This window comes from Apiospora marii (assembly GCF_038362585.1).
Source record: "Apiospora marii strain CBS 49790 chromosome Unknown utg000011l_segment0_segment0, whole genome shotgun sequence".
NCBI classification, from domain to species: domain Eukaryota; kingdom Fungi; phylum Ascomycota; class Sordariomycetes; order Amphisphaeriales; family Apiosporaceae; genus Apiospora; species Apiospora marii.
Window position 1 is genome coordinate 26,389 of NW_027117382.1, and position 22,758 is coordinate 49,146.

At 58.0% G+C, this 22,758-nt stretch overlaps 9 protein-coding genes across 9 annotated transcripts; 5 read left to right on the plus strand and 4 right to left on the minus strand.

Annotated features, from left to right (window-relative positions):
• Positions 1-2,503: 2,503 nt before the first annotated feature.
• PG985_013039 (G protein-coupled glucose receptor regulating gpa2 domain-containing protein) lies at positions 2,504-3,823 on the plus strand (the record flags this gene model as incomplete). The annotated part of the gene is made up of 3 exons (XM_066832805.1): positions 2,504-2,655; positions 2,723-2,982; positions 3,048-3,823. The coding sequence occupies 3 exons, from the start codon at positions 2,504-2,506 to the stop codon at positions 3,821-3,823; spliced, it is 1,188 nt and encodes a 395-aa protein (XP_066677545.1).
• Positions 3,824-4,708: 885 nt separating this feature from the next.
• Positions 4,709-5,318, plus strand: PG985_013040 (uncharacterized protein; the record flags this gene model as incomplete). Its single annotated transcript, XM_066832806.1, has 2 exons — positions 4,709-4,919; positions 4,990-5,318. 2 exons carry the CDS (start codon positions 4,709-4,711, stop codon positions 5,316-5,318), a joined length of 540 nt encoding a protein of 179 aa, XP_066677546.1.
• Positions 5,319-6,148: 830 nt separating this feature from the next.
• PG985_013041 (Beta-lactamase-related protein) lies at positions 6,149-7,524 on the minus strand (the record flags this gene model as incomplete). Its single annotated transcript, XM_066832807.1, has 3 exons — positions 6,149-6,573; positions 6,636-6,933; positions 7,000-7,524. The coding sequence occupies 3 exons, from the start codon at positions 7,522-7,524 to the stop codon at positions 6,149-6,151; spliced, it is 1,248 nt and encodes a 415-aa protein (XP_066677547.1).
• Positions 7,525-8,286: 762 nt separating this feature from the next.
• On the plus strand, positions 8,287-10,238 carry PG985_013042 (FAD/NAD(P)-binding domain-containing protein; the record flags this gene model as incomplete). Its single annotated transcript, XM_066832808.1, has 5 exons — positions 8,287-8,422; positions 8,475-8,848; positions 8,908-9,630; positions 9,690-9,705; positions 9,784-10,238. The coding sequence occupies 5 exons, from the start codon at positions 8,287-8,289 to the stop codon at positions 10,236-10,238; spliced, it is 1,704 nt and encodes a 567-aa protein (XP_066677548.1).
• A 276-nt stretch (positions 10,239-10,514) lies between these two features.
• PG985_013043 (uncharacterized protein) lies at positions 10,515-11,062 on the minus strand (the record flags this gene model as incomplete). The annotated part of the gene is made up of 2 exons (XM_066832809.1): positions 10,515-10,623; positions 10,686-11,062. 2 exons carry the CDS (start codon positions 11,060-11,062, stop codon positions 10,515-10,517), a joined length of 486 nt encoding a protein of 161 aa, XP_066677549.1.
• Positions 11,063-12,357: 1,295 nt separating this feature from the next.
• PG985_013044 (uncharacterized protein) lies at positions 12,358-14,358 on the minus strand (the record flags this gene model as incomplete). The annotated part of the gene is made up of 5 exons (XM_066832810.1): positions 12,358-12,547; positions 12,601-12,770; positions 12,840-13,032; positions 13,594-14,216; positions 14,293-14,358. 5 exons carry the CDS (start codon positions 14,356-14,358, stop codon positions 12,358-12,360), a joined length of 1,242 nt encoding a protein of 413 aa, XP_066677550.1.
• A 1,118-nt stretch (positions 14,359-15,476) lies between these two features.
• On the plus strand, positions 15,477-16,006 carry PG985_013045 (uncharacterized protein; the record flags this gene model as incomplete). The annotated part of the gene is made up of 2 exons (XM_066832811.1): positions 15,477-15,714; positions 15,795-16,006. The coding sequence occupies 2 exons, from the start codon at positions 15,477-15,479 to the stop codon at positions 16,004-16,006; spliced, it is 450 nt and encodes a 149-aa protein (XP_066677551.1).
• A 385-nt stretch (positions 16,007-16,391) lies between these two features.
• PG985_013046 (uncharacterized protein) lies at positions 16,392-19,697 on the minus strand (the record flags this gene model as incomplete). Its single annotated transcript, XM_066832812.1, has 6 exons — positions 16,392-16,990; positions 17,057-17,746; positions 17,807-17,814; positions 17,873-18,036; positions 18,121-19,336; positions 19,540-19,697. The coding sequence occupies 6 exons, from the start codon at positions 19,695-19,697 to the stop codon at positions 16,392-16,394; spliced, it is 2,835 nt and encodes a 944-aa protein (XP_066677552.1).
• A 1,360-nt stretch (positions 19,698-21,057) lies between these two features.
• On the plus strand, positions 21,058-22,688 carry PG985_013047 (uncharacterized protein; the record flags this gene model as incomplete). Its single annotated transcript, XM_066832813.1, has 3 exons — positions 21,058-21,313; positions 21,388-21,693; positions 21,811-22,688. 3 exons carry the CDS (start codon positions 21,058-21,060, stop codon positions 22,686-22,688), a joined length of 1,440 nt encoding a protein of 479 aa, XP_066677553.1.
• Positions 22,689-22,758: the final 70 nt, after the last annotated feature.

The following is a 22,758-nucleotide window of genomic DNA, read 5'->3' on the forward strand; positions in this document are numbered from 1 at the left end:
AGCATTCATTCTCTCGTGTTCTTCGATTGGGTGATGTTGAGGAGGGATGATTTGATGGTTGGTGGTACTGGAAACACTCAGGCCCGGCCGCGCTGGTTACATGATGGGGCCGCTGATTGAGAGTCCAAGCAGAAGAGACCAGCAGCGCCCGCGCCAAAAGTCAGTGCGCTCGACAACCCTGCCTGTCCTGAATCTGCCCCCCAAGCATCTGGGGCCAGGAAGCGACAGATCTGTGTGTGCAATCCGCAATCCAGATTGCGAAATGCTACGAGAACACGAAGCAGTCTTGGACCGACATTTGTCGAAGGCCCGTACTCGGTAGTGATTGCTCGAATGCGGCCTGCATTCTGAGAAGTAGAAGGCAAACTGTGCCATTATGTAGTGGGGGTTCTAGGCTCACCCAGGCCCGAAGCATGGCAAACTGCCCCCTAGATGCAAACAAGTCCGGGGACCAGTCCAACCATTGTAACAGCAGTTGCCCATTGGCAAAAGGGGGTTTCACGTTATGAGAGAGGCAACAAGAAGCTGCCGGCTTGCAACTTGCCACAGGTGACCGGCTCCAGTCAGGATAACCTGCCGAGGCGCGTGCATCAGGATGGTGGTTCGCTAACAAGAGCTGCTCTGAACCTCCAATCAACACCCAACACCCAACCCAGCAGAACAGTACCAATCAATCCAGCACCATCCCCCTTTCAAGTCGAGACCAATAGCTTCCAGCTCTGTAGGGCGAAGTACTTGATCTTTCCAGTGTTGTGGCCTGCCGCCAAAGATAAGCCATGTCCCCTCTTCGAATCTCCAAACTGATTGATTGATTCCTGGCTTCTGTTGAAGGCGCCGAGACAGATGCACCGGTCGCCTATTGGTACCTACGACAATTGCTTAGACACTTTCACTGGCATCGTCGGCCAGCTCGACGTTTCCATCCGCTGAGGAAGCTTTGCTAGACATGTTCGTATCTACTGATGAGAGCGACGGAATGTGAGATCTTCCCAGGGCGCTGAACGGCACTGCTGAATGACGTCGGGCGGGACATCCCGGGGCGCAGACACCACTGTGGCCAGTGCGCTGCAGTTGAACTGGTGGGATCATTGGGATTCCTCAAAACCCACCAAGATGGGCTTCCCAAACCAGATGCATCGCAGTGCAAGCAGGTGGCCGAGGGCTCCGGGATAATAGATGATCACTCAGACTCGACTTCATCTACTCGCTTCAAGCATCCAGCTTTGACCCTCTTGCATTCCCAGCGTCGCATCTGAAATGAGAGGCGCCTTTCCGCTCGGAGGCCCGTCTCCAGTTGCCAGGTGCCGGATGTCGTGCTCAGTGGCAAGTCCAGATGGCCCGGGCCACATCCTGAACATGAGTTCCCCCACAACACCATCATCTAATGTATGATCACCAAACTACCCCTGGATTGTGCGGAGTGGCAAGGGCGTATCTTTGACCGTGCGGCAGGTACCAAAGTCAGTTGGGTGCTTGGACAGTTGGGCCTGGACGAATAGCATCTTGGCATTGTGCCTGCATCCCGCCAGGCATCTGGCAATCGCCAAATTGTACATATGCCATATGCCGCTAGTTTCGTATGATATCCACGACAAGTCCAGTCTCCCGCGGACGCCAAAGGGCTACCTAAACTCGGAAGCGTGTCAAGGCCGATAGCATGTAACCCGGCCAGGCACCTCCACGTGGTCTGCCATCTGGTGATTCCGTGACGTGGTATCCAGCGTAACATCTCTCGAGATCGGATGTCACCCGATGCCGGTCAATGACTCGGACGGAGGCGGCCATGCTGTTGACGGGGTCGACATCGGATGGAGCACCGGACAAGTGTGGGTGATTATCTTAGTAGGAGAGGCTACTGCTGCCACGCTGACGAACCAGAAGGGCGGGATATATTTAGAGGAAGGGAAACGCATGTGCGCAGAGAGCTTATCCCGTTTTCTTGATTCTACGGCGTATGGTGGTGTTGGCCGAGCCACTCGGTGACCGGGGCCCCGAGTCATGTACGGGCAACTTGTAACATGATCTGCGCTGCATCGGGGAGGGAGGGCTACCCAAAATGGCAGAATTGCTCAATGGGGGGTAAGATGACCCACGACTGCCAGCGCTGCCCAGGAACCGCTGCACCCATCGCAAACCCGCCCTGTATATTTTGCGTGATGCATCCGCACTTCTGCAGTTGCGACGGCGCCCTGACCTCCTCCTGTTGCATACATAGATGGATCCTTGCCCGCCGTGCTGCAGACAATCTTGGTTGCCGCCTGCATCGTCATGCTATTTGAAGCGGTTAAGCTTATCATGGCCCTGGGACTCGTCTGATATCTTTTGATCCATCCCCGCGTCGCCTGCCCGCCACGTAAGTGGACTTGCCTTCTCCACGCCATCACTGTCACCTTGACGCAAAGCTTGCCTGATAGATTGTCAAAGAGAGAGAGACAGGACAAAAGAAGAAGAAAAGGAAAGACCAAGTTTGCCAGAGCCGGTGGTGGGTGCTTGCACGAAAGCCATGGCGCCCATCACCTTGGCAGTCGCGATACCTACCCTAGCTGGATCGATCCTGTCTCTGCTGGCCGACACGGTGGCCCTCGTCGCGCACCTCGTCGCGCCCCCGGGGGAGACATTTCCGCCATGCCCTGATCTTGAACCTCCTCGTCGCCGGTACGTTGCCGCTTTCCAAGCCAAGTGACTGAATGCGTCGCTGACAATTTGTGCTGTTATCAGACAGTATCAACGCGCTGAACAACTCCATCTCGGGAGTGGTGATGATGTTGAATCTCGACAAGCCGGAGCCGCTGTCCCCGGGGCTGGCTTGCAACATCAACGCCTTCGTGGGACAATTCTCGGTGCAGGCCGTCGACTTCAACATCCTGATCATGTCGGTGACGGTGCTGTTGACGCTGCGCACACGCAAGCTCTCGACAGAGCCGACCCGCCTCACCATGCTCGCCATATGCGCTTTGGCTTGGGTTCCGTCCGTCATTACCAGTAGGCTTATGTCCCCCTTCTGTCCTGTTGCCGGAGTGAGCACTTTCAGCTAACCCCTACCACAGGCTCCATCGGACTTGGCCTGGATGCCTATGGTCCGGTGAGCGGCAACTGGTGCTGGATCGAACCGCAACGGACAGCTCTTCGTTACGCCCTGACCCACAGCTGGCGCATGGCCATATTCCTGGTGACACTCATCATCTACACATACATCTACGTCCATTTGAGGCGCACCTTCAAACGGTTTGCCCTGAGCACGACGACGAGGAACCTCACCAACCACAACGATCCAGCGGATCTTCCCGTCGGCGGCCGGGCCAACGACAACCCGGACACGACGGAGACCAGCGACATCATCGTCAAGAAGACGTTCTACATCGATGCCGGCGTCAACTCCCCTACTGACGCCATGGGTCCGTCGGTCTTTGCGAGTGCCGGCAGTGGCGCCAAGGGCAGCAAGGGCTCTCACATTCCCATGCCCCCTATACCCCTGCAGGATCTGGAGTTGGGGCGGAGGGCGACAGTATCCCAGGGCGCCGCGTTGAATGCCCGACAGTCCACCTTCCCCGACCAGGGCGATCGTCAGCACGTCCATGGGGGTGCCCGCCACGCGTCCAACAGCAACCTGCGGCGGATGCTGCTGCTGAACGGCTACCCGGTCCTGTACATTGTCCTCTGGATCCCGGGCATCGCGACGCGGCTGGTGGAGGCGGTGCGCGGGTCGTCGCCGGTTTGGCTGGTGGTGATGCAGTCGTCGACGCAGTACGTGGGCCTGGCCAACGCGCTGACGTACTGCTGGAACGAGAAGGCGACGCAGAGGTTGAAGCGGTTGGTGGGATGAACTCGGGTCGGGGGACTGGACGCCTCCGGGGAGAAGGACGCTCTTATCTGTGATTCTATTACTCTTATCTGGTTTAATTTCGATGGCATTGCAGAGCAAGCTTGGTAGTTGCACAAGTAGAGAGCAAGATACCCACATGTTACTACATCATGAACGACCAGGCCAATCCAACAGGGTGGAAACCGTACAAGGCCGAAACACCTTACTACCATCCATTCTGACTGTCCGCATCTATATTCCCTCCTTCTCGGCGAATCTTCCCTTTTGCACTGTGAGCTCTGCAAGCCGCGGGCGACCACGAGTATCCAATACGTCGCTGCAAAACGTTTGGCTTCGAAAAGCGCGCCTGCAGGGTCTCATCCGTTCTGGTTGGGATGTGCGGGCACAAGCATTCCCATCTCCCAGTGTGACATTTGCGGGTTCATGCACCCCTGTAGTGATTGGCCGGACGGAGATTGACAAAGTCTCGATTTGGCCACTCTTCCCAAACCGCAGGCTTTTCCGCGTCAAGAAACACAGAGTAGCACCAGACAGACACTTCCGTGCTCCTCGAAGCGGGTAGAAGCAGCATCCACGGACATCGCAGCCCAGTGATTCGATGGACGGATCGCGACTTGAAACAAAGGTTGCAATGGCAAACCCTCCATGAGCCGTTTTCTAATCTGGTGGCACATGTCCAGACTACCGCAGGGTGAGACGGCTCGATCAATGGTAGATCAGCATAAAAGACACTCGGCCTTGTAGGCCAACATGCCAGGGCGTCTTCTCTCCCTGAAACCTGGAACGCTGCTCCATTCTGCCGTTCTACTCTTTCTGGTAAACCCAAACCTCCCCGAACCGACGATCGGCCACTTCGCTCCCCATACAACCGCCAGACATTTCAACATGGGTATCCGTCAGGTCTTCCAGATACTCGCTCTGAGGCTCTTGATCCAACTTCGCCCGGAAAACATCGGCCTGGCACTCGGCCGAGCAGTGTTGAAGACGCCGAACTCGATCCTGATCCCCGCCCTCCAGATCAGCAGGCTTCAAGCGAACATCCTCCACCAGATACCTGGGTTGAAGGATGTGGACATCGCCAAGCTCCCCTTCATTGGTACGCAGAGACAAGTCCGCGCTCTACCATCCCAGGCCTTCGAGACTAATGAACTTTTTGACACACACAGGACCGATGTTGAGGGGCGTGCAATCGGCCCTGGCCACCCGGGCCGCGGTCGACACGGCCAAGCAGTCCATGGACCAGTTCGCGCACGGCATGGTGACGGTTCACAGTCCGATGCCCTTCGAAAGTGCAGTGTCGGCGGCGGGGCAGCACCTGCTGGATCGCAAGTCGGACGCACTCTCCGGGGCCAGCACGGGGGCGTCCTTCCTGGCGGCCCAGGCCCAGGCGCTGGGGGGCAAGCTCGAGAAGCTCGAGAAGACCGCCGAGCAGGAGGCTGCCCAGGCGGGCCAGGACTTGACGCCGCGTACCAGGACTTCCACGTTTATCCCGTAGGGCTGATGGAGAGAATGAAGGTTTGCGGTGATGGGGAGTAGATGGATGGCTGATATGGATCGCTGGGTGGTTTTGTTTCGAAATGTCACGTTGTCGAGCCCACGAATGAATGCATTTATGTCCTGAAGCAACAGTCTCTTGAAATCCTCCTGTGCACCTTGTATCATCTCTGCTAGCATGTTGCCGCCGGTTCTCATAAGTGTGTACTACAAAGTCGATAAGCTGCTTGACCGGGGAGCTGTCAAGCTCCTGGGACTATGCGTGGTGAAGCTGCATCATATGGTGTCCGACCAGCCTGTTTAAGCAGTTTCAAATGCAGTTTGGCCGAAGTTGTATGGGATCAAAAGAAAATGGTGAACCGTCCATCATATCCGCCCTTTTCAGCCGATACAGGGAAAAGTCACTAGCAGGAGGTCTTTTGCTGCATTCTGCTTCCAATGCTAGCTTGATCCTTATCTGAGACAAGGACGCAGGTAGAAATATAGACTGCCCACGAGACTAAGCGGAAGACCACACTATCGGAAGCCCCGCGGGAGTGGCTAAGGTCCCCGGCCAACCTGAGTTCATATGCTTGCCAAGGCCTGCAACAATAGTGGGTGAGCTGCCCACCCAACGAATAACAGAGCGTGGATATAGCATTGAGCCTCCAAGGGGTGGGTAGCAATTTTCCGCTTCCCCGGGCTGCTCCACATCCCCGCAAAGCTGCCGAGGTGCTTCATCGTGTTGGGGTATGTACAGGCTGCCTGCGTCATCTACCCCATCCTGTCCGCAGTTTGTGTTCGGACTTGTCGTCCTCGGTTTGGCCACCATACCCTCAATCCCCATGCATATTACTTGTCTTGTTTGAGCGCCTGGTATACCTCGGTCTCCACCTGCGTCCAAAGCCCGAGGACCGCGGCGTCGGCAAAGGGCAAGATCTGCGAACAGACCATGCCCGCCACGCCGCTCTCGCGATCGCACCACCACCAGGTGTTAGCAAGGCCGGCCCAGTGACCCGTCCCTGGGGATCGGCCCGTGGCCCCACCGTTGCTCTGCATGAAGGTGAGACCCCAGCCCTGAGGCGGGTTCCCTTCGACCGGGTACAAGTCGGGCAGCGGGTTCGTCAGGTCGGGCACGGCGGCGGGGATGCCCTGTCTGCCGAGGTTGGGGAATTGGGGGACCTGGTTGCGGAACATCTCCTCGACCGTGTCTTTGCCGAGGATTTTCGCGCCGGTACGAGGGCAGGTCCCGTCGTTGAGCAAGACGGCCAAGATTTCTGATCCAGCTTGGGTCAGTCATTGCAGTTCTTCTGTTGTGCAGCCACCGGTGTTGACTTACTGCAGTACTCCTGTGGCTTGGCGAACATGCCGGCGCCGCCACTGTTAAAGATTGTACGCGTCTGAGCCACGTTGTTCGGGTCGATCGTCAGCGGTGCCTGGAGGAGGTGGCCCCTGGCCTTCAAAGTGCCGTCTCTGCCTCGAGCGTGCATATGTGCAAGACGAGACCGCATCTCCTGACTGGGGATCATGGACATTCCCTTGATGCCGAGAGGGGCGAACAGGTGCTTCTGCAGGTATTCGTTGAGAGAGAGGCCGGTACACCGTTCGAGGGCGATACCCGCCCAGTCAACACCGGTCTGGACACGTAGTGAGGATTAGCAAGAGTCGAACAGCTTAGCAGTCTCCCGTCAAGGTAGGCTCACTCCGTATTCCCAGCCCTCGCCTGGCTGAAACAGCAAGGGCATCGTGACGTCTTGGACCGTTTCCGGGAATACATTCAATCCCGCTCCAACGACCCAATCTCGCAGCCGCTCGTTGAAGAAGGCGTAGCCGAACCCGGCCGTGTGGCTGAGTAGCATGCGCAACGTGATGCCGACCTTCTTGTCCTCAAGGGTGCCGTCCGAGCGCAGGACCTTCAGGTGTTTGAGTTCCGGACAGAGGCTCTCGATCTGGTTGGAGTCATCCAGCTGCAGGTTGCCTTGCTCTACCAGCTGCATGAGGGCGATTCCCGTCAGCAGTTTGGTGCACGAGGCAATAAAGTAGATGCTGTCGAGAGACATTGGCTCCGTGGAATCGACTCCTCGTTTGCCGGCCGCCTTGGCGAACAACTCCTCTCCATCCTTGCCAACCACGACGACGGCTACACCAGGTATCCCAGACGCCGGGTCGGCGCAGGCGACGTCGACGTGCTTGTCGAGACGCTCGAGGGTTGAAGTGTCAAAGGGCATGGTGCGCAGTTTTCGGCAATGTTTGGTTGCAGTGTAAGGCGATGGTCCGGCAATGAATTGGGTAAAATCGCCAGATGTCTCCTTCCTTATGATACCCCACCATCCGCACCGTGTGCTGTAGGATCGCAACTTCTCCCCATATCCGGGGTAGCCCCGCTCGTTCAATTGACACGGCATATCCATGGGAGAGCAACAAGGAGGGGGGGCCATGCGGGATGCTGACCAAGGATTTGGAGAGGATAGATGGATTGCGGGGTGCCGTTCGAGGCTGCATTAGTTTCGTCAACATACATATGCCTGCAGATCTCTTGGGGGTTTCTTGGAGCGGTGGGGAGGGGGGCAAGGTTGTCGACTTCTGATAGGCTGTCAGGCCAACACCGCAGCTGGGCTGCATCCAATGATGTGTAAATGATTATCCTCTGCTGGATGCTGTCCAACCTCACACAACTGCAGCAATGCAACCCACCCGCGTGCCTGCGGACCAGCGTCCGTTTCTGAGACAAAAGAAAAGAAAAGGAACCTTTATGTGGGAACGGGAGAGGAGGGGGTGGTGTATGTCGGCGGACAGATAGCCGAGCACAGCAGTCGTGGATGGCAGTGGAGTGTGGTATAAAGCCGCCGAGTTCCGAGTGACAGATGATGTAGCGACCGAGTAAAAGTTCCAATCCTAGAGTCACGTTCCGTAGCACCAGTTGGATCTGACCTGAAATTCTCCCCGTCAACCATTTGTTATTCTGTGCCGTCGACGACCTGCTAGCCGCCATGGGAGAACCAATACCCTCCCGCCCGAAGAAGTTCAACACGGAGCTGACTGACTACTCCGTGTCGCACAGCGAGAACTCGGGGCCTTATGCCGACAATCTCGAGGTGGATGCTCTGGTGGTTGGTGCCGGCTTCGGTAAGTCGTCGTCTACCTGCTATTAAGGGGGTCCTAACGTTAGAGTGCACAGCTGGCATCTTCATGCTAAAGACCCTTCGCGAACGGGGCTACAAGACGGTCATCTTCGAGGCGGGCAACGACACGGGGGGCACGTGGCGGTGGAACTGCTACCCGGGGGCGGGGGTGGACTCGGAGGTGCCCGAGTACGAGTTCTCGTGGCCCGAGGTCTGGAAGACGTGGGACTGGACCTCCAACTACCCCAAGTACCAGGACCTGCGCGCCTACTTTGACCACGTCGACAAGGTCATTGGCGTCAAGAAGGACTGCGCCTTCAACACGGTCGTCGTCGGCGCCCACTTCGACACGGCCAGCGGCAAGTGGTCTGTCCGCACCGAGGACGGCCGCATCACCACGGCCAAGTACTTGATCCTCGGCACCGGTTTCGTAAGTGCATCTACAATTTAGCAAAGCGCGTCGTCACCCCTGCTTACTTATTGCCACAGGCGGCCAGACGTTATATCCCCGACTGGCCCGGCATGGACAAGTTTAAAGGCGTCATCCACCACTCCTCCTTCTGGCCCGACCACGAGGTCGACGTCCAAAACAAGCGCTGCGCCGTCATCGGCACGGGCGCGTCGGGCGTGCAGATCGTCCAGGCCTGGGGCCCCGCTGCCGGCTCGCTCAAGGTGTTCCAGCGCACGCCGAACCTGGCCATCCCCATGCGGCGGCGCCAGGTCGAGCCGGCCGAGCGGGAGCGCCACCGGGCCCTGTACCCGGAGATGTTCAAGCTGCGGGAGACCAGCTTCGCCGGCTTCACGTACGACTGGGCCGAGAAGAACGCGGCCGACGACAGCCCGGCGCAGCGCGAGGCCACCTACGAAAAGCTCTGGGCCGACGGCGGCTTCCGGTACTGGGTCGCCGGCTACAAGGACACCCTCAAGAAGCACGAGGCCAACCTGCACGCCTACGACTTCTGGGCCAGGAAGACGCGGGCCCGCCTCGACGACCCGCGGAAGCGCGACCTGCTGGCGCCCGAGAAGGGGCCCCACTACTTTGGCATCAAGCGGCCCTGCCTCGAGTACGACTACTACGAGCAGTTCAACCGGCCGAGCGTCGACGTCGTGGATGTCAAGGATAACCCCATCCGGGAGTTTACCGAGACGGGCATCACCCTCGCCGATGGAACCCATCACGAGTTTGACGTGATTGCGGTGGCGACGGGTTTCGTAAGTCCAGGCTACCCTTTGTTTTTCGAAGACAAAGACTGATGCTGACTTTTCGACAGGATGTGGTCACGGGAGGTAAGTTTGAAATTACATTACCCCTTGAAGATAAGAAGCCCCCCGCAACACCCCTATGTACTGACAATACCCCCACAGTCATGACGCAGCTCGGCCTCGAGAGCATCCACCAAACCAAGCTGCAGGAGGAGTGGGCGGCGCCGAGCGGGTGCCAGACGTACCTCGGCACCAGCGTCAGCGGCTACCCCAACATGTTCCACATCTACGGGCCCCACGGCCCCACCCTGCTCAGCAACGGGCCCTCGACCGTCGAGGTCCAGGGCCGCTGGATCGCCGACCTGCTCGACAAGATGCGGCGCCAGGGCATCAAGTACGTCAACCCCCGGCGCGAGGCCGCCGAGGAGTGGAAGAGGCGCGTCGTCGCCCTCAACGACGAGACCCTCTTTCCCACCACCACGTCGACCTACATGGGCGGCAACGTGCCGGGCAAGGCCTACGAGCCCGTGTGCTACGCGGGCGGCATCCCCGCCTACAAGGCCGAGATCCGGGCGGCGCTGGACTCGATGCAGGGGTTTGAAGTGGTGGCCCAGTGACGGAGCAGTTAGTTGGGGGGCCTACTAATTTGCATTGTGAAGAATCATACACTCCATGTCACGTCACAAGTTCCAAATAGTGCACCAATACAGAGAATGATATGCACCGTGGTTGTATTATGTGGTACACCGTTTTGAGTGATTAGGTTGTGAGCTGACTCGGGATTCGAAATAGTCCTCCTCGTCATGTCTCCGTCATGAGGTATTGTACTTTAGACGCCATTATACATAATTATCAATAAGTTCGTGACAAGCCTCGGTCATGCGCCCTCTCCCTTAAAAGTGAAGGTCGGCGGTGACGTCGGCGATCTGCTGGCAGACCATGGTCTCGGCACCCCCGGCGTGGCAGTAGGTGGGGACCTCGACGGCGCCCCAGTAGCCGAAACTAAAAGAAAGTTAGTGTCTGTTGCAGATCAAGTATATACACTAGGGGTGGCTGTCACTTACGCAATGCCGGTCTGGTGGATGATGGTGAGGGAGAACTTGTTGTCGTCGCCGACGGGGGCGTTGAGCTCGAACGAGTAGTGGGCGTTCTCGGTGCCGCCGTTGCAGCGGTACAGGTTGGGCTTGAACTTGAGCGACTCCTCGCCCTCCTCGGCCGAGGCGGTGCAGGCGAAGCCCATGGTGCCGGCCTCGGCGCTGGCCGTGATGGCGAAGTCGATCGAGTCGACGGGGCCGGTCAGGCCGCCGTTGAGGTGGCTCTTGCGGGCGTGGAACTTGGTGATCTGCACCGACTCCTTGATCTCGTCGGACTGGGGGACGGGGGCGGGGGCGGCCATGGCGGCGCCGAACAGAGCGGCGACGGCGACAAAGGTGAACTGCATCTTGACGGTGGTGGTGGTCTGAAAGTGAGAGACGGAGTGATTAAATACTGGTTGAAGTGGGTGGAATTAAAACGAAGGACTTCGTGGTGTATTATTAATTGACAGCTGAGGAGTGCTGAGGAGGGAAGGGAAAAAAAGAACAATCCAACGGGTGGTGATGGCCTTCTTTAATATGTCGTCTGTTAGACGCCAAAACCGTCCGGCGGCGCCGGGGAGCCGACGGTTGTGGCGGCAGGCGGCATGAACCACACCCACTTTGGGCAGATTGGCCCGTCTATGCTCACAGCGCTCTGAAGCTAACCAAGGCTACCAGGGGAGTGGCCAGGGGTAGTGGGTACGGGCTAGAAGGCCGAAGCTACCACGTACATACTGCCAATGCGGGTGGGGCAAGACTTGGATACGAGAAATCCAAGCCGGGAAACGGGGGTGTTCCCCACCTCTCGCTTCCATTGCCGGTTTATACGAGCTATCAGCTAACCCCTATATTACTTTAGCTTATCGTATATTAAATATATACGAGCTACCCGTTAAATTAATAATAATAAACGTTAAGCTTTTTATTTATATTTAATATATAAATATACAAAATAAGTTTAACGCTTATTACTATTGGTTTAGCGGGTAGTTCGTGCGTATTTAATATGCGATGAGCTAAAGTAACATGGGGGTTAGCTGAAACCCGGGTTCATGCGACCTATGATTTTTGCCGGCACGTCACGGGCAACAATTGCTGCTATGATCCGATCGAGGGGGAATTGAACCTTGGGTATCTCGTGTGGTGCTAGTGCTCTCCACTGACACGATAAATTGGTGCCTCTTGGCAGAGGTCATTGCAACAATAGGAGGCTGGATCACGACCCCAAAGCTGGCCACTGTCAATTGAAAGTCAGGGGCATCTCCTCCCAAAAATAGCTTCTTCTCGAACAATCCAGAGGGTCGGCGGACAACTCAACCTGGCTTGTCCACCACCGTCGTCCGAGAAGCCGCGGCGGTGGAGATGGGCAACGGGACTCGACCGAACCTCACGCCCGTACTTTGCTGTTTCTGTTTCTTATTTGTCGGGTTACCGTCATACTACTGGGAATGGGCAGGCTCTCGTATAACCCCGGCCCCATCCCGCGGAGCTACTTGCCTGATTGGAGGAGAAATGCGACAGCATGGTGTAACGCTCGCATCAGCACATCTACTCAATGTTCGCATCTCGTGATTGGCGCACGTCATACCTAGGTATTCAATTACTCAGAAGAATCACAAGCGCCCAACCACGCATCAACACGAGGAGGTGCACACGTTGGTCAATGGCACTGGGACGAGTTGGACATAGCTACCATAGCTATCAGCCCACGTATAGACCACTTGCCGCCATCGACCGACTCCAGAGCAGCTTCGGGCGCGAGACCATATCGACAATGCGGATCCGATTGCAGGAATTCGAGCGTGTAGAACTGGGAAGGAAGGCCAGCGACCGACGAGACTAGCCTGCAACTATTGGCAATGCATAGCAGTAAACCAGTAAAGCAGCTGGCAAACCACTGCACCCAACCGAGGCTGTGGGCAGAACTGCCTTCCCGTCTGCCTCGGCATGGAAGGTTGTTGGATGCATAGCACAGTCCATATCATCGAAACCACTTTTGATCTTCGCCGGAAGACCTGGACCGGCGGCCAAGGCTGAGCCGACGAAGTTGAAAGAAGGTTTAGCGGGAGGCCACTAAGCCAGATGGCTAGAGCTTGCGGGACAGGGCCGTGTTAGTGTCCGTGTCATTGCACAGACAAATACCGTAGGTGATAGATGACAAGGCTCGGCGGTGCCCGTTCCATACCATGCAACACACCAACTAGATTCATTGGTCCTGAAAAGACTATTGCTTTCCATTGAAATGATGTGGTCCTCGGCCCGCTCATCATATGCCATTGTCCTGTGTGCAGCGCCTTCAAGTCTCCAAGCCTGCAGAATCGACAGCAATGCTGAGCTGCGAGTAGTCAGTTTCGACTCCTTCCCTGCCGGCAAGCATACATCGTAGCCGCCTACTACCGCGCTTGGACGCGGTGGGGAAGCGTGGCCGGAAGGAGGATAGTCATCACATTGGGATGATCTCTGATCATTTAAGAAGTCACAGGAGTGCACCACAGCCTGAGAATCTCTGGACCTTTTGGGGGTTATACAAGACAGAGTAGTGACCAATCCGGGCACTGGTGGCTTTCCTTCCTTGGCTCATTAGGATACTACTGCAAGAGTCGAGTGGCACTCGTGGATAACCAATTTCTCAAGCACACCATGTATATTTACACATATGTTGTTAAATGGACTGTGGTACGATCGTACGCGTGGTGGTGATGCTCAATGTGGTATATTCAGGTCATCATAAGCATGGTCTATCTAAGTCGGTAGGAAGAGGGGGATCGTGAGATCCCCCTCTTAACTAGGACCTGCTGGTCCGTGTGGCCTGGTCCGTGACCATCCAGTCACGTGATCGAATATTCCAACACTGGTAACTTTTTCTCTTCTCGTACGATGCCCTCCCGGATCGTACGGGAAGGACAGCATCTTCTCTACCCTTGGCTTCCGTACGGGCTGCTCCGTACCGATCGGAGCCGTGGTGCCGTCCGGGGTCGCGATGACGGCGATGACGGCGATGGCGGTGACGGCGATGGCGGTAACGGCCGTCTTATCCTTCTCCGAGTCCCGCGCCGGTGGTATCGCACGGAGGGGGGTCGGTGCCCGTACGACGTTATTGGGAGCCGGTTCCTTTCGGCCCTCGGGAGCTAGCTCCTTCCGGGTCTCGAGGGCCGGCTCGTCGCCCCCAGGAGGAGCTGGTTCCTCCCGGGTCTCGCGAGCCGGTTCGTCGTCCCCAAAAGGGGCTAGCTCCTCGTGCCTCTGGCAGCTTTTCTCTTTTTCGGGAGACGGCTCGGTCTCCGAGGCCGGCCCTCCCTCCGGGAAGAGCTGTATCTCGGCTTGTCGTACGAAGCCTTCGTCGGATGCGTTCTCCTCGAGATATCGGAGGCAGTCCTTCCGGAACGTACGGTCGACGGCCCGGAAGTGCCGCGTTGTCCACCCGGAGAAGGTGAAGTCACCGGAGAATTGTTTCTCGAGCTCCGTACCTCGGACCCCGAGGGTGATGTAGTCGTAAAGGGATCGTGCGAAGTATGCCGTGAACTCGGGGGGCCGTCGTTTCGGATAAGGGGTCCGGCTCCGATTCCCAAAAGAGGTGGAGGTCGACGTCCCTCCATACGGAGAGCGGGATGGTCGTGCATCGTGCGAGGGTATCCTCCGAAAAGGGGTCGTAGTCGGAGGTCATCGTGAGGGGGGGGGGGGGGTCGTTTGGCTTAGTCGTACGACGGGGGTCGGGGGTGTAAAATGGTATACAACGGAATCGGGTCGCCGTGCGGCCGAGGGCCTGGTCTTCTCCTTTCTGCTTTGCGGTCCGGAGAAGGGGTCCGGGTCGTACGGAGAGGTCCGTTCCGTTCTTCCTTCGAGATCCTGCTTTGCGGGATTTCTCGGGGCTCTTAGCACGGTCACCGAGGAATTCCGTCGGTAGGAGGCCGTCTCATCACTCTTACCAATCTGTGGTTACCATTAATACAACCACTGATCAGTGTTAAATGGACTGTAGTACGATCGTACGCGTGGTAGTAATGCTTAATGTGGTATATTCAGGTCATTATAAGCATGGTCTATCTAAGTCGGTAGGAAGAGGGGGATCGTGAGATCCCCCTCTTAACCAGGACCTGCTGGTCCGTGTAGCCTGGTCCGTGACCATCCAGTTACGTGATCGAATATTCCAACATATGTCATTCCCATCTACTATTTCAATGAGCTAGTATGTCTAACCTCGAAGTCCACGTGAACACACCCAAACGATCGCCTCTCATCTGTCTACTTGGATAATGCTAGCCCCTTGTCCACTAGGCCTCGGAGTGTTAAGTGGCGTGTGTCTAGGCCGAAACCTTTCTAGACAAACAGGTCACTTGAAAGGCAATTGATCGTCGTCTAGGCGCTTTCTTGGGTCTAGAACGCAACAGCTGAAATGGTCTCCCTCCGAGTGAGACCAATTTGGGTGGGCTTGAAGATGCAGCAATTTTCGGCATGCCGCGTGCCTGTGCAGGGAGAAGACCAATGAGAGCAGCGCCGACGCTGCGGGCTAGGCCAGGGCACCAATGGCTATCGGCGACGGCGCCAAGCCTCATTGATTCTGACAGGACAGCGTGGGTGTCTTATCGAGGGCTGAATAGGCACCCTTGTCCCAGCCGCACGGTGGCGCCCGTCGAGCGGCTCGGGTTTCAAACTCTCGTCGCTACTGATGTTTACTTAAGGAGGCCCCGTCCTGGATGATATACCTGCGTGTTCTGATCCCGCGTTGCCCATCAAGTGTCACAACCAGCCAGTAATTGAACCGACAGCATCATCACGCCCAACATGAGACTCTCGGTAGCCTTTTTCTTGGCCTTGGCCACTCGGAGCTATGCTCTCCAGAGCCTGTCGGAATATGTCGAGGACTTTCCCAGCTGTTCGCATGCTGCCCTCGCCAGCGCCATGCCCAAGGAGGGGTGTGCGATCAGCGAAATCAACTCTGCCACCTTCGACTGTCTCTGCCGACACATGACGCCCATCCTGCTCGACGTACAACACGCCGTGAGCGTGGATTGCGCCACGGGTGAGTCTTTCCTACTGAATTATGCCTATCCACCGATTCGCACCGCTTTCTGACTGGTCCGCCGTGACTCTCCGATACAGAATTTGCCTCAGCGATCGGACATGTCTGCGGCATGTGGAGCGTCTACCAGGACGGGCTGACCACCGCCACCGACCTGGCGGCAGCAACAAGCATACTCAAGACGGAACTGGCTGCTGCACCTACCGCCACGCTGAAAGCGGCAGGGGCCACTACAGGGCGTCCGGTGGCTCAGTACGTGGGTGCAGCCGTAGCTGCGGTGGTCATGCTGTGAGCAACTGCGGCTTATGGGAAAGCATTCTTCATGTATGGCAGCATCGTTGGTGGGAATCATGTGGGCTTCGATTTTATAGCTAAACGAATAAGCTCTTGTGTCATTCTGATACCGAAAGTAGACTCATTCTCGATGTGTCAAAAGAAGAATTTCCAATATGCACCGTCCACTGCCTGATGATGAGACCCTACAAGTCTAATACGCCTTGAGTCATCTACTATCCGTATATACCAAAGCCAATTGCATGGATGCTGTCAATGTAGAAGCACCTCGAATTCTCCGTACGCAACCAGGAAGAGACAGACGCATGCTTTATAACGTAAGTGAGGGGAAAGACGAGAGCGGTGATTTATCTCAGGACAGTACTACCACATGACCACAGCGGCTAGACGCCGCCGCCTGCCTCCTTGACCTTGTCCACATCCAGCCTCTCGCGGCGCAGACAGAGACAGGCAAGGGTGGCCAGGCCAATGGCCCCCGTGGCGACGGCGAAGCTCACCCTCAGCCCCGCCATGTAGCCTATCAGCACCTGCGGGATGTTCTCCCCGAAAACCCGCCGCAGGTCCGACGCGCCCGTGCCCAGCACCAATAGAGGCGGCAGCTGGGGCGCCAGTGCCATGACCTTCCTGCTCATGATGTTGAGGAAGCCGACCTGGGCCGCGCTCACAAGGAAGGAGCCGCCGATGATCTGGAAGAACAGGATGATGGCGGTGACCGAGGGCAGGTCCACGACGCTGCACATGCCCTGGCCGATGGTGATGGGGATCTGGAACGCGGTGCCGTACCCGATGCCCGCGACGACTTGGAAGGTGACCCACTTGCCCGCACCGCTGCCAATATCCAGCGTGTAGAGCATGCCCGACGCCACCGTGGCCAGGGCGCAGCCGACGAGCAGGAACGGCATGGCGATGCCCGTCTTGGAGATGACGCCGCCCATGGCGACGGCGGCCATGCCGCTGCCGAGGATAAAAGGGAGGTTGCGAACTAGTGGTCAAGGTGTCAGTGGGTTTTTATTTATTGTTATACCTGATGCTGGAGCTGCCAACTTACTGCCGGACTGAGTGGGGCTGACCCCGTCGATGGCCTGGAAGTAGACGGGCAGGTAGTAGATGAGGACAAAGTAGCTCCCGCCCAGCAAGAAGATGATAGTCGAGGGGACCCAGACGTTGCGCTGCTTTATAAGCCGCGGGGTGATCATGGCGTGCTCACCCTGGTATGTCTCCCACACGCAAAAGAGGGCGACGATGCCGAAGAACCCGACGAGGAGGCCGACGACCTGGGCGTCATCCCACGCCTTAGTGGTGCCGCCGTCCTGCAGGGCCAGCGTGAAGGAGACGGCGGCGCCCATGACGATCAGGACGCCGACGAGGTCGAGGTGCCGCAGCTTGTCGACGAGGCGGGCCTGGAGGGGGCGGGCGCCGGCGGGGGTCGTGAAGAAGAAGACGATGACGCCGGCGGACAGGCCCCCGGCGGGCAGGTTGATGTAGAAGCACCACCGCCACGAGAGGTGGTCCGTCAGCACGCCGCCCAGCAGGGGGCCGGCCACGCTGGCGATGCCGTACGAGGCCCCGAGCAGCCCCAGGAACACGGGCCGTTTCGCAGGCGGGGCGATGTAGCCGATGATGATGAAGCAGCCCGACGACAGGCCGCCGGCGCCGATGCCCGCGATCGCCCGCCCGATCACGAGGGCCACCGAGGTGGGGGCCGCGCCGCAGATGAGACTGCCCGCTTCGAAGATGCCTGGATCATGCAATCAGTCATCCATATGGGGTTGTGCGGAAGGGTGATAGGTGAACCTACTAGCTCGGCTGTTAGCATGATCTCAATAAGAGTGCATTGATCGGACCAACAACAACGCATACGTACCCAAGAGCGCTCAAGAATCCGATCTTGAGGGGGAAGTAGCGGTAGATCTTGCCCCAGGAGCTTTGAAAGCCCGCCGTCGTCATGAAGAAGCCCGACGAGTACCACGCCACGTCGCGGAGCCCAAATTGGTCGGTGATTTTCGGGATGGCCGTCGCCACAATGGTCTGTGGAAATATATGGTCAGTGTTGTGTTTGACTTGGGGGCGGATGTTATAGTATGCTGTGAGCAGATGCAGCAAGTAGCTCACCAAGTCGAGTGACATGAGGAACACGCAGAGGAGCAGCGACACGACAATCATGTAAAAAAAGAACCCAGTCGGCAGCTCGCTCATCTCGTCGGCTGGATTGACATGCACCTCGTCATCACCATACGCCTTCATCCCATCCGGTGGGATGGAAGGACTGCCCAGCTGGCCGCCAGCGAACGACTTCTCATTGTGGGCCATGGCCAGCGGCGAGAGGGGCGACTTGGGCTCCAGGGGCAGCGGCAGCGGCAATGGTCGTGTGGAGCGTGAGGGCACGGGACAGACGGATTGGTGGATGGAGCCGTTGTGGAAGTAGCCCGTGGCCATGAGCTGGTGGTACGAGCGGATGATGCCGGCCTGGGTCTGCGGCGACGGCGACTGTCTGGCGTCTCTGCCGGTACCCAGGGGACACGGTGGCCGGGGACTCGTGGGACTTCTGTCGTCCACCACCTCTCCGTGGGGGTACAGGTTCATGCGACCGAAACCCTGGCTGGATCGGGACGCGGTGGCCGTGGCCGAGTACCGTGGGCTCATTGAGGACCGCAACCGTCTGGCGGCCGCCCTTCGTCCCATCTCGGTCTGCGTCGAGCTGCTCCGGTAGATGTGCGAGAGCGGGGCCGCCGCGGCCGCCACGTCGAGCGAGGTACGGCGCGAGGACATGGACATGGCTATGGACATTTCGTCCTCGTAGCTCTCGATCAGGGACAGCTCGTCGCCGTTGCTGTCCAGCTCCACGAGCGCGAGGTCCAGGTCGACGGGCGAGAAGTGGATGGCCGAATCGTTGCGCAGCCGCCGGCAGAAGGAGCTGCCGTTGGACACGGCCGGGGTTCGCAGCCGGGCCCGTGTCGGGTAAGGGGGCGGCGGCGGTGGCATCCGATTATGGTAGATTGGGCCTCCTTGGCAGCTCGAAGCGGCCGCTGCTTGGTGAGGCTGGGAAGCGCCCTGGGTTGCAGATCCGACGCCGACTTCGCCACCGCTATCGGTAGTGTCGGGCGGTTCTGCCCCAGCTACGTGGGCTGCCAACGGGGTGGGCGAGCGAATGGAGGTGGTGGCATCATGGTACTGCGCGTATCTGCGAGCCGCACCGGATGTAGTCGGCGGGCGCGTGGTGCGAGAGAAGTTGGGCGGCTGGGAAGGCATACCGCCGGTTTGTGCGAGGGCCGCTGAAGCGATGTTTGTCCGTAAGGCTGGTTCCGGGTATCCCAGCGTTGCCTTGGCCCTGAGATATACGTGGTAGCAGAGACTTAACACAAGTCTGTAGAGGATTCGACGTAGCTGAGTGACACCGGAGACAAGCATCCCACATCCATATATGTTCAAACAAAACCTGAATAAGTGAGCAATTTCGATGGCTTTCCGTCAGCGCCTCGGTTTGCCGGTGCCTGTCGTGAGGGGCTCACTGCTCATGGCCTTCGCACTGACATGCGCCAGTACAGATAACCACGATATCTCGAGTCAACCGTAGGCAGCCACACAGACATTGCCTGGTAGGTCTCCACCATTGTGCGCACCACATCCTTCATCTGATCATCGTATACGCTCGGAGCAAAGGCAGCAAAGCCGCCCATTGGAGTTCCCATGGCTAAGAGGCGAGGCTAGTCTGATCCAGGATTCTTGCGCCAGGTAGCATTATTGTAGCCGCCACCAACTGGACGAAGTCGCAAGGAAGTTCCAAGGCAAGCTGGAAACGCTAACCGACTTGGTGGGATAGGCTGATGATGGGGGTGCACGGTCTGTTTCATCTGGATGCCCTCAACGGACGACTTCACTCGTTTATCGGGGAACTCGGCAATTCCACCGTGTCCGAGCATTACATAAGGGCTGGATTGCATCTCATCGGACGGCTCTGCCTTGGGTCTTGACACGGCTAGGCAAGCTGATGTTACATGACAAAATTGCGCCGTTAGGTTCTAGCCTCCGATGGGAGACTCGCTCGCTGAACTACCAAGGGCTAAGACGTGATTAAACGTTGACGTATCTCATGAGAAACTCCGCAGGTGAAGGGGACTGTATTTCTGGCGAGACAATAAACGAAGACAGGACGTTTTGATCGGACGATGCCCATCATAGATTTGGCGGGGTGATTGAGCTTGTGAATGCATCCCTGGTGGTGAGCGTGGAAGAGCACATGTTAATCAGCCGTGTTGAGCTGAGCTTGCTATCCTGAGTCAAAAGAAGACCCAAATACGCCAGCGATACGGAATGAAAAGGGGAATATGCTACGACAGATGCACACCACCTAGGCTTGTGTGTGCAGGATCGATATGCACGGTTGACTCGTGGACCAAGCTGGGAAACAAACAGTCGAATTCTGGGTCGCGGGCTCACTTGGCACCTCGGGATCTAGGTAGGGTTCAACATGCCATAGATTCTTTCACATCAAATTCGCATGAGCAAATGACCGACCAACAGCGACAGACAGCAGACGTACTTCCAAACGAGCCAGCAACCCCATTGCGAGCCATAGCTAGCTGTATTAAGCTTGGAGGTCTTGTTGACCAGTGCAAACAGGTTGGAGCTCGCTTGCAATGGCATGCAGGCATGTTCTCCAGGCTTGGCGCTGGGCCAAAAGCTCCGAGCAAGAGCAGCGGCAGATTGGGCCATTTGTATGGCCGGAAGCCACATGGTGGTATTGCAGGTGGAGTCTAGCCGGGCTATAAGTTGGGGATATCTACAGGGATCTCGGCACCACCAACGTCATGGAGGGATCGATTGAGCCCGATCAAAGTCGATCAGGAAAGGGGGTTTCGAGACGTCACTGTGCCTGGCTCCAGGGAATTAAGCGAAGGGGAGAATGGCAAATGGGTGGGTGTAACATGGGAGAAGATACGGCAGTTTGTGCTCTGCTCTGCCGACTTTCCCATCTCCGCCTACCATTCCCATTCGCATTACCAAAGAGATAATGAGTAGCAGTAAATATCGCCAATAGCCGCGTTCACGATGAGCGATGATCCCAACCCGCGCGTCAGCAATGGCACCTGCTACACGGCCTCGGGCAAAGAGCTCGACTCGAGCTTCATCCCCTGCGGCAACCAAGCGTTTGGCCACCAGACGTGCTGTGGCAAGGGCGACAACTGCCTGGCCGACGGCGCCTGCTTCGGGGTCCACGGCACGGGATACGGGAGCATGTTGACCTACTGGGCCGGCTGCAGCGATCCGGACTATCAAGATGCCAGCTGCCCCAAGAAGGTGGTGGGTAAGTTGTTTTTGCGCGCATGCCCCCCAACATCTGCTTCATGGGAGGGTTGGCTGATACATCCGGGTGGACAGACCAGCCATGGGTGGCCTTGACCTACTGCGACGAGAACGACGGCCAGTGGGCCATCTGCTCGCAGAAGGGCAACCCCTCGACGCTCCAGAACGGCGCCTTCTGCAGCTGCACCGAGGCGGCCAAGGCCACCGTCGCCTTCAAGGACACGGAAACCCTGTCGAATCTGGTGTCGCTGCCGCAGAACACAGGCGACACCATGAGCTTCTTCCCGAACTACAGTCCGCCGGCCACCGTCCCCACGGCAGGCACTACCGGAGGAGGAGGAGGCCAAGCCACCACGGGCCCGCCCCAGACCACTGTATCACGTACGTTAGAAGAGACTCCCAGTGCCGCTCCCTCTCCCGCTATTTCCCCATCCAGGCCCCCACCAACTTCTCCCTCTCTGCCCCTATCAAGTGACTCATCTTCTGGCTCCTCTTCAGCAACCACCTTCACCGACGCAAATGGCCAGACCACGACGGCGACCGTCACCAGGACCGCCACCTCGCCCAACGAGACCAACGCGGGATCGGGATCGAACACGGGAAACAACGACGACGGCAGCTCCGAGTCGGGCGGGCTCAACACGGGGGCCAAGATCGGGGTGGGCGTTGGCGTGGCCGTGGGCGGGGTGCTGCTCATCGCGCTCGTGTTCCTGCTCCTCCGACAACGCCGCAGCAGAAGCAGCGGTCGCCCGGCCAAGGGGATGGAGGAAGGGTCAATACCATCGGGCGAGCCCAAGGTACCCATGGCGGACGGCGCGGCGATTGTGGAGGCGGACGGCCGGCCCGCGAAGCCGCATAAGCTACGGGGCGAGCTTGGAGAAGGAGGGGCGGCGGCGGCAGCAGCAGCAGCTGTGGGAAGACGGCCGTCGTCCAAACTGAAGTCGAAGCATCGCCCACGTCCGTCGGATGACTCGGCCGTCAGTGAGCTCGAAGGCTCCTCTTTGGGCGGTGCTGGGACTGGTGCCGTTGCCGGCGCTGGTGCTGAAGGATATGGCAACGCTGCAGTGCCACCGGCCGACGGACTGTCTCCTGTTGCCGAGCTGCCCGGGACGGATATGCAGCAGGGCGGAGGGAAAAGCTACGGCCGACAGCTGGCGAGTGACGATTCATTGGTCCCTGCGCCGCTGCAGATTCGCCGTAGCGAGGATGGTGGTGGGCATGAACCCTCTCAGCCCACAACGGCTTTGAACCCGCCGCCTGCGGGGCCGGCGGCTGGGAGGGGAGCCATTGGGGGGAGCCAGAGCACGACTAACGGGGAAACACGAGACGAAGGGGCCCAGGTCGAGCCGTGGGGCGCGCGATGGCGGCGGACATGATGTTTTCTAGAGGGTCTGATTTGCGAGCGAGGGATACCAGGGCGCAATTGAGCGAAATCAATTCATAATA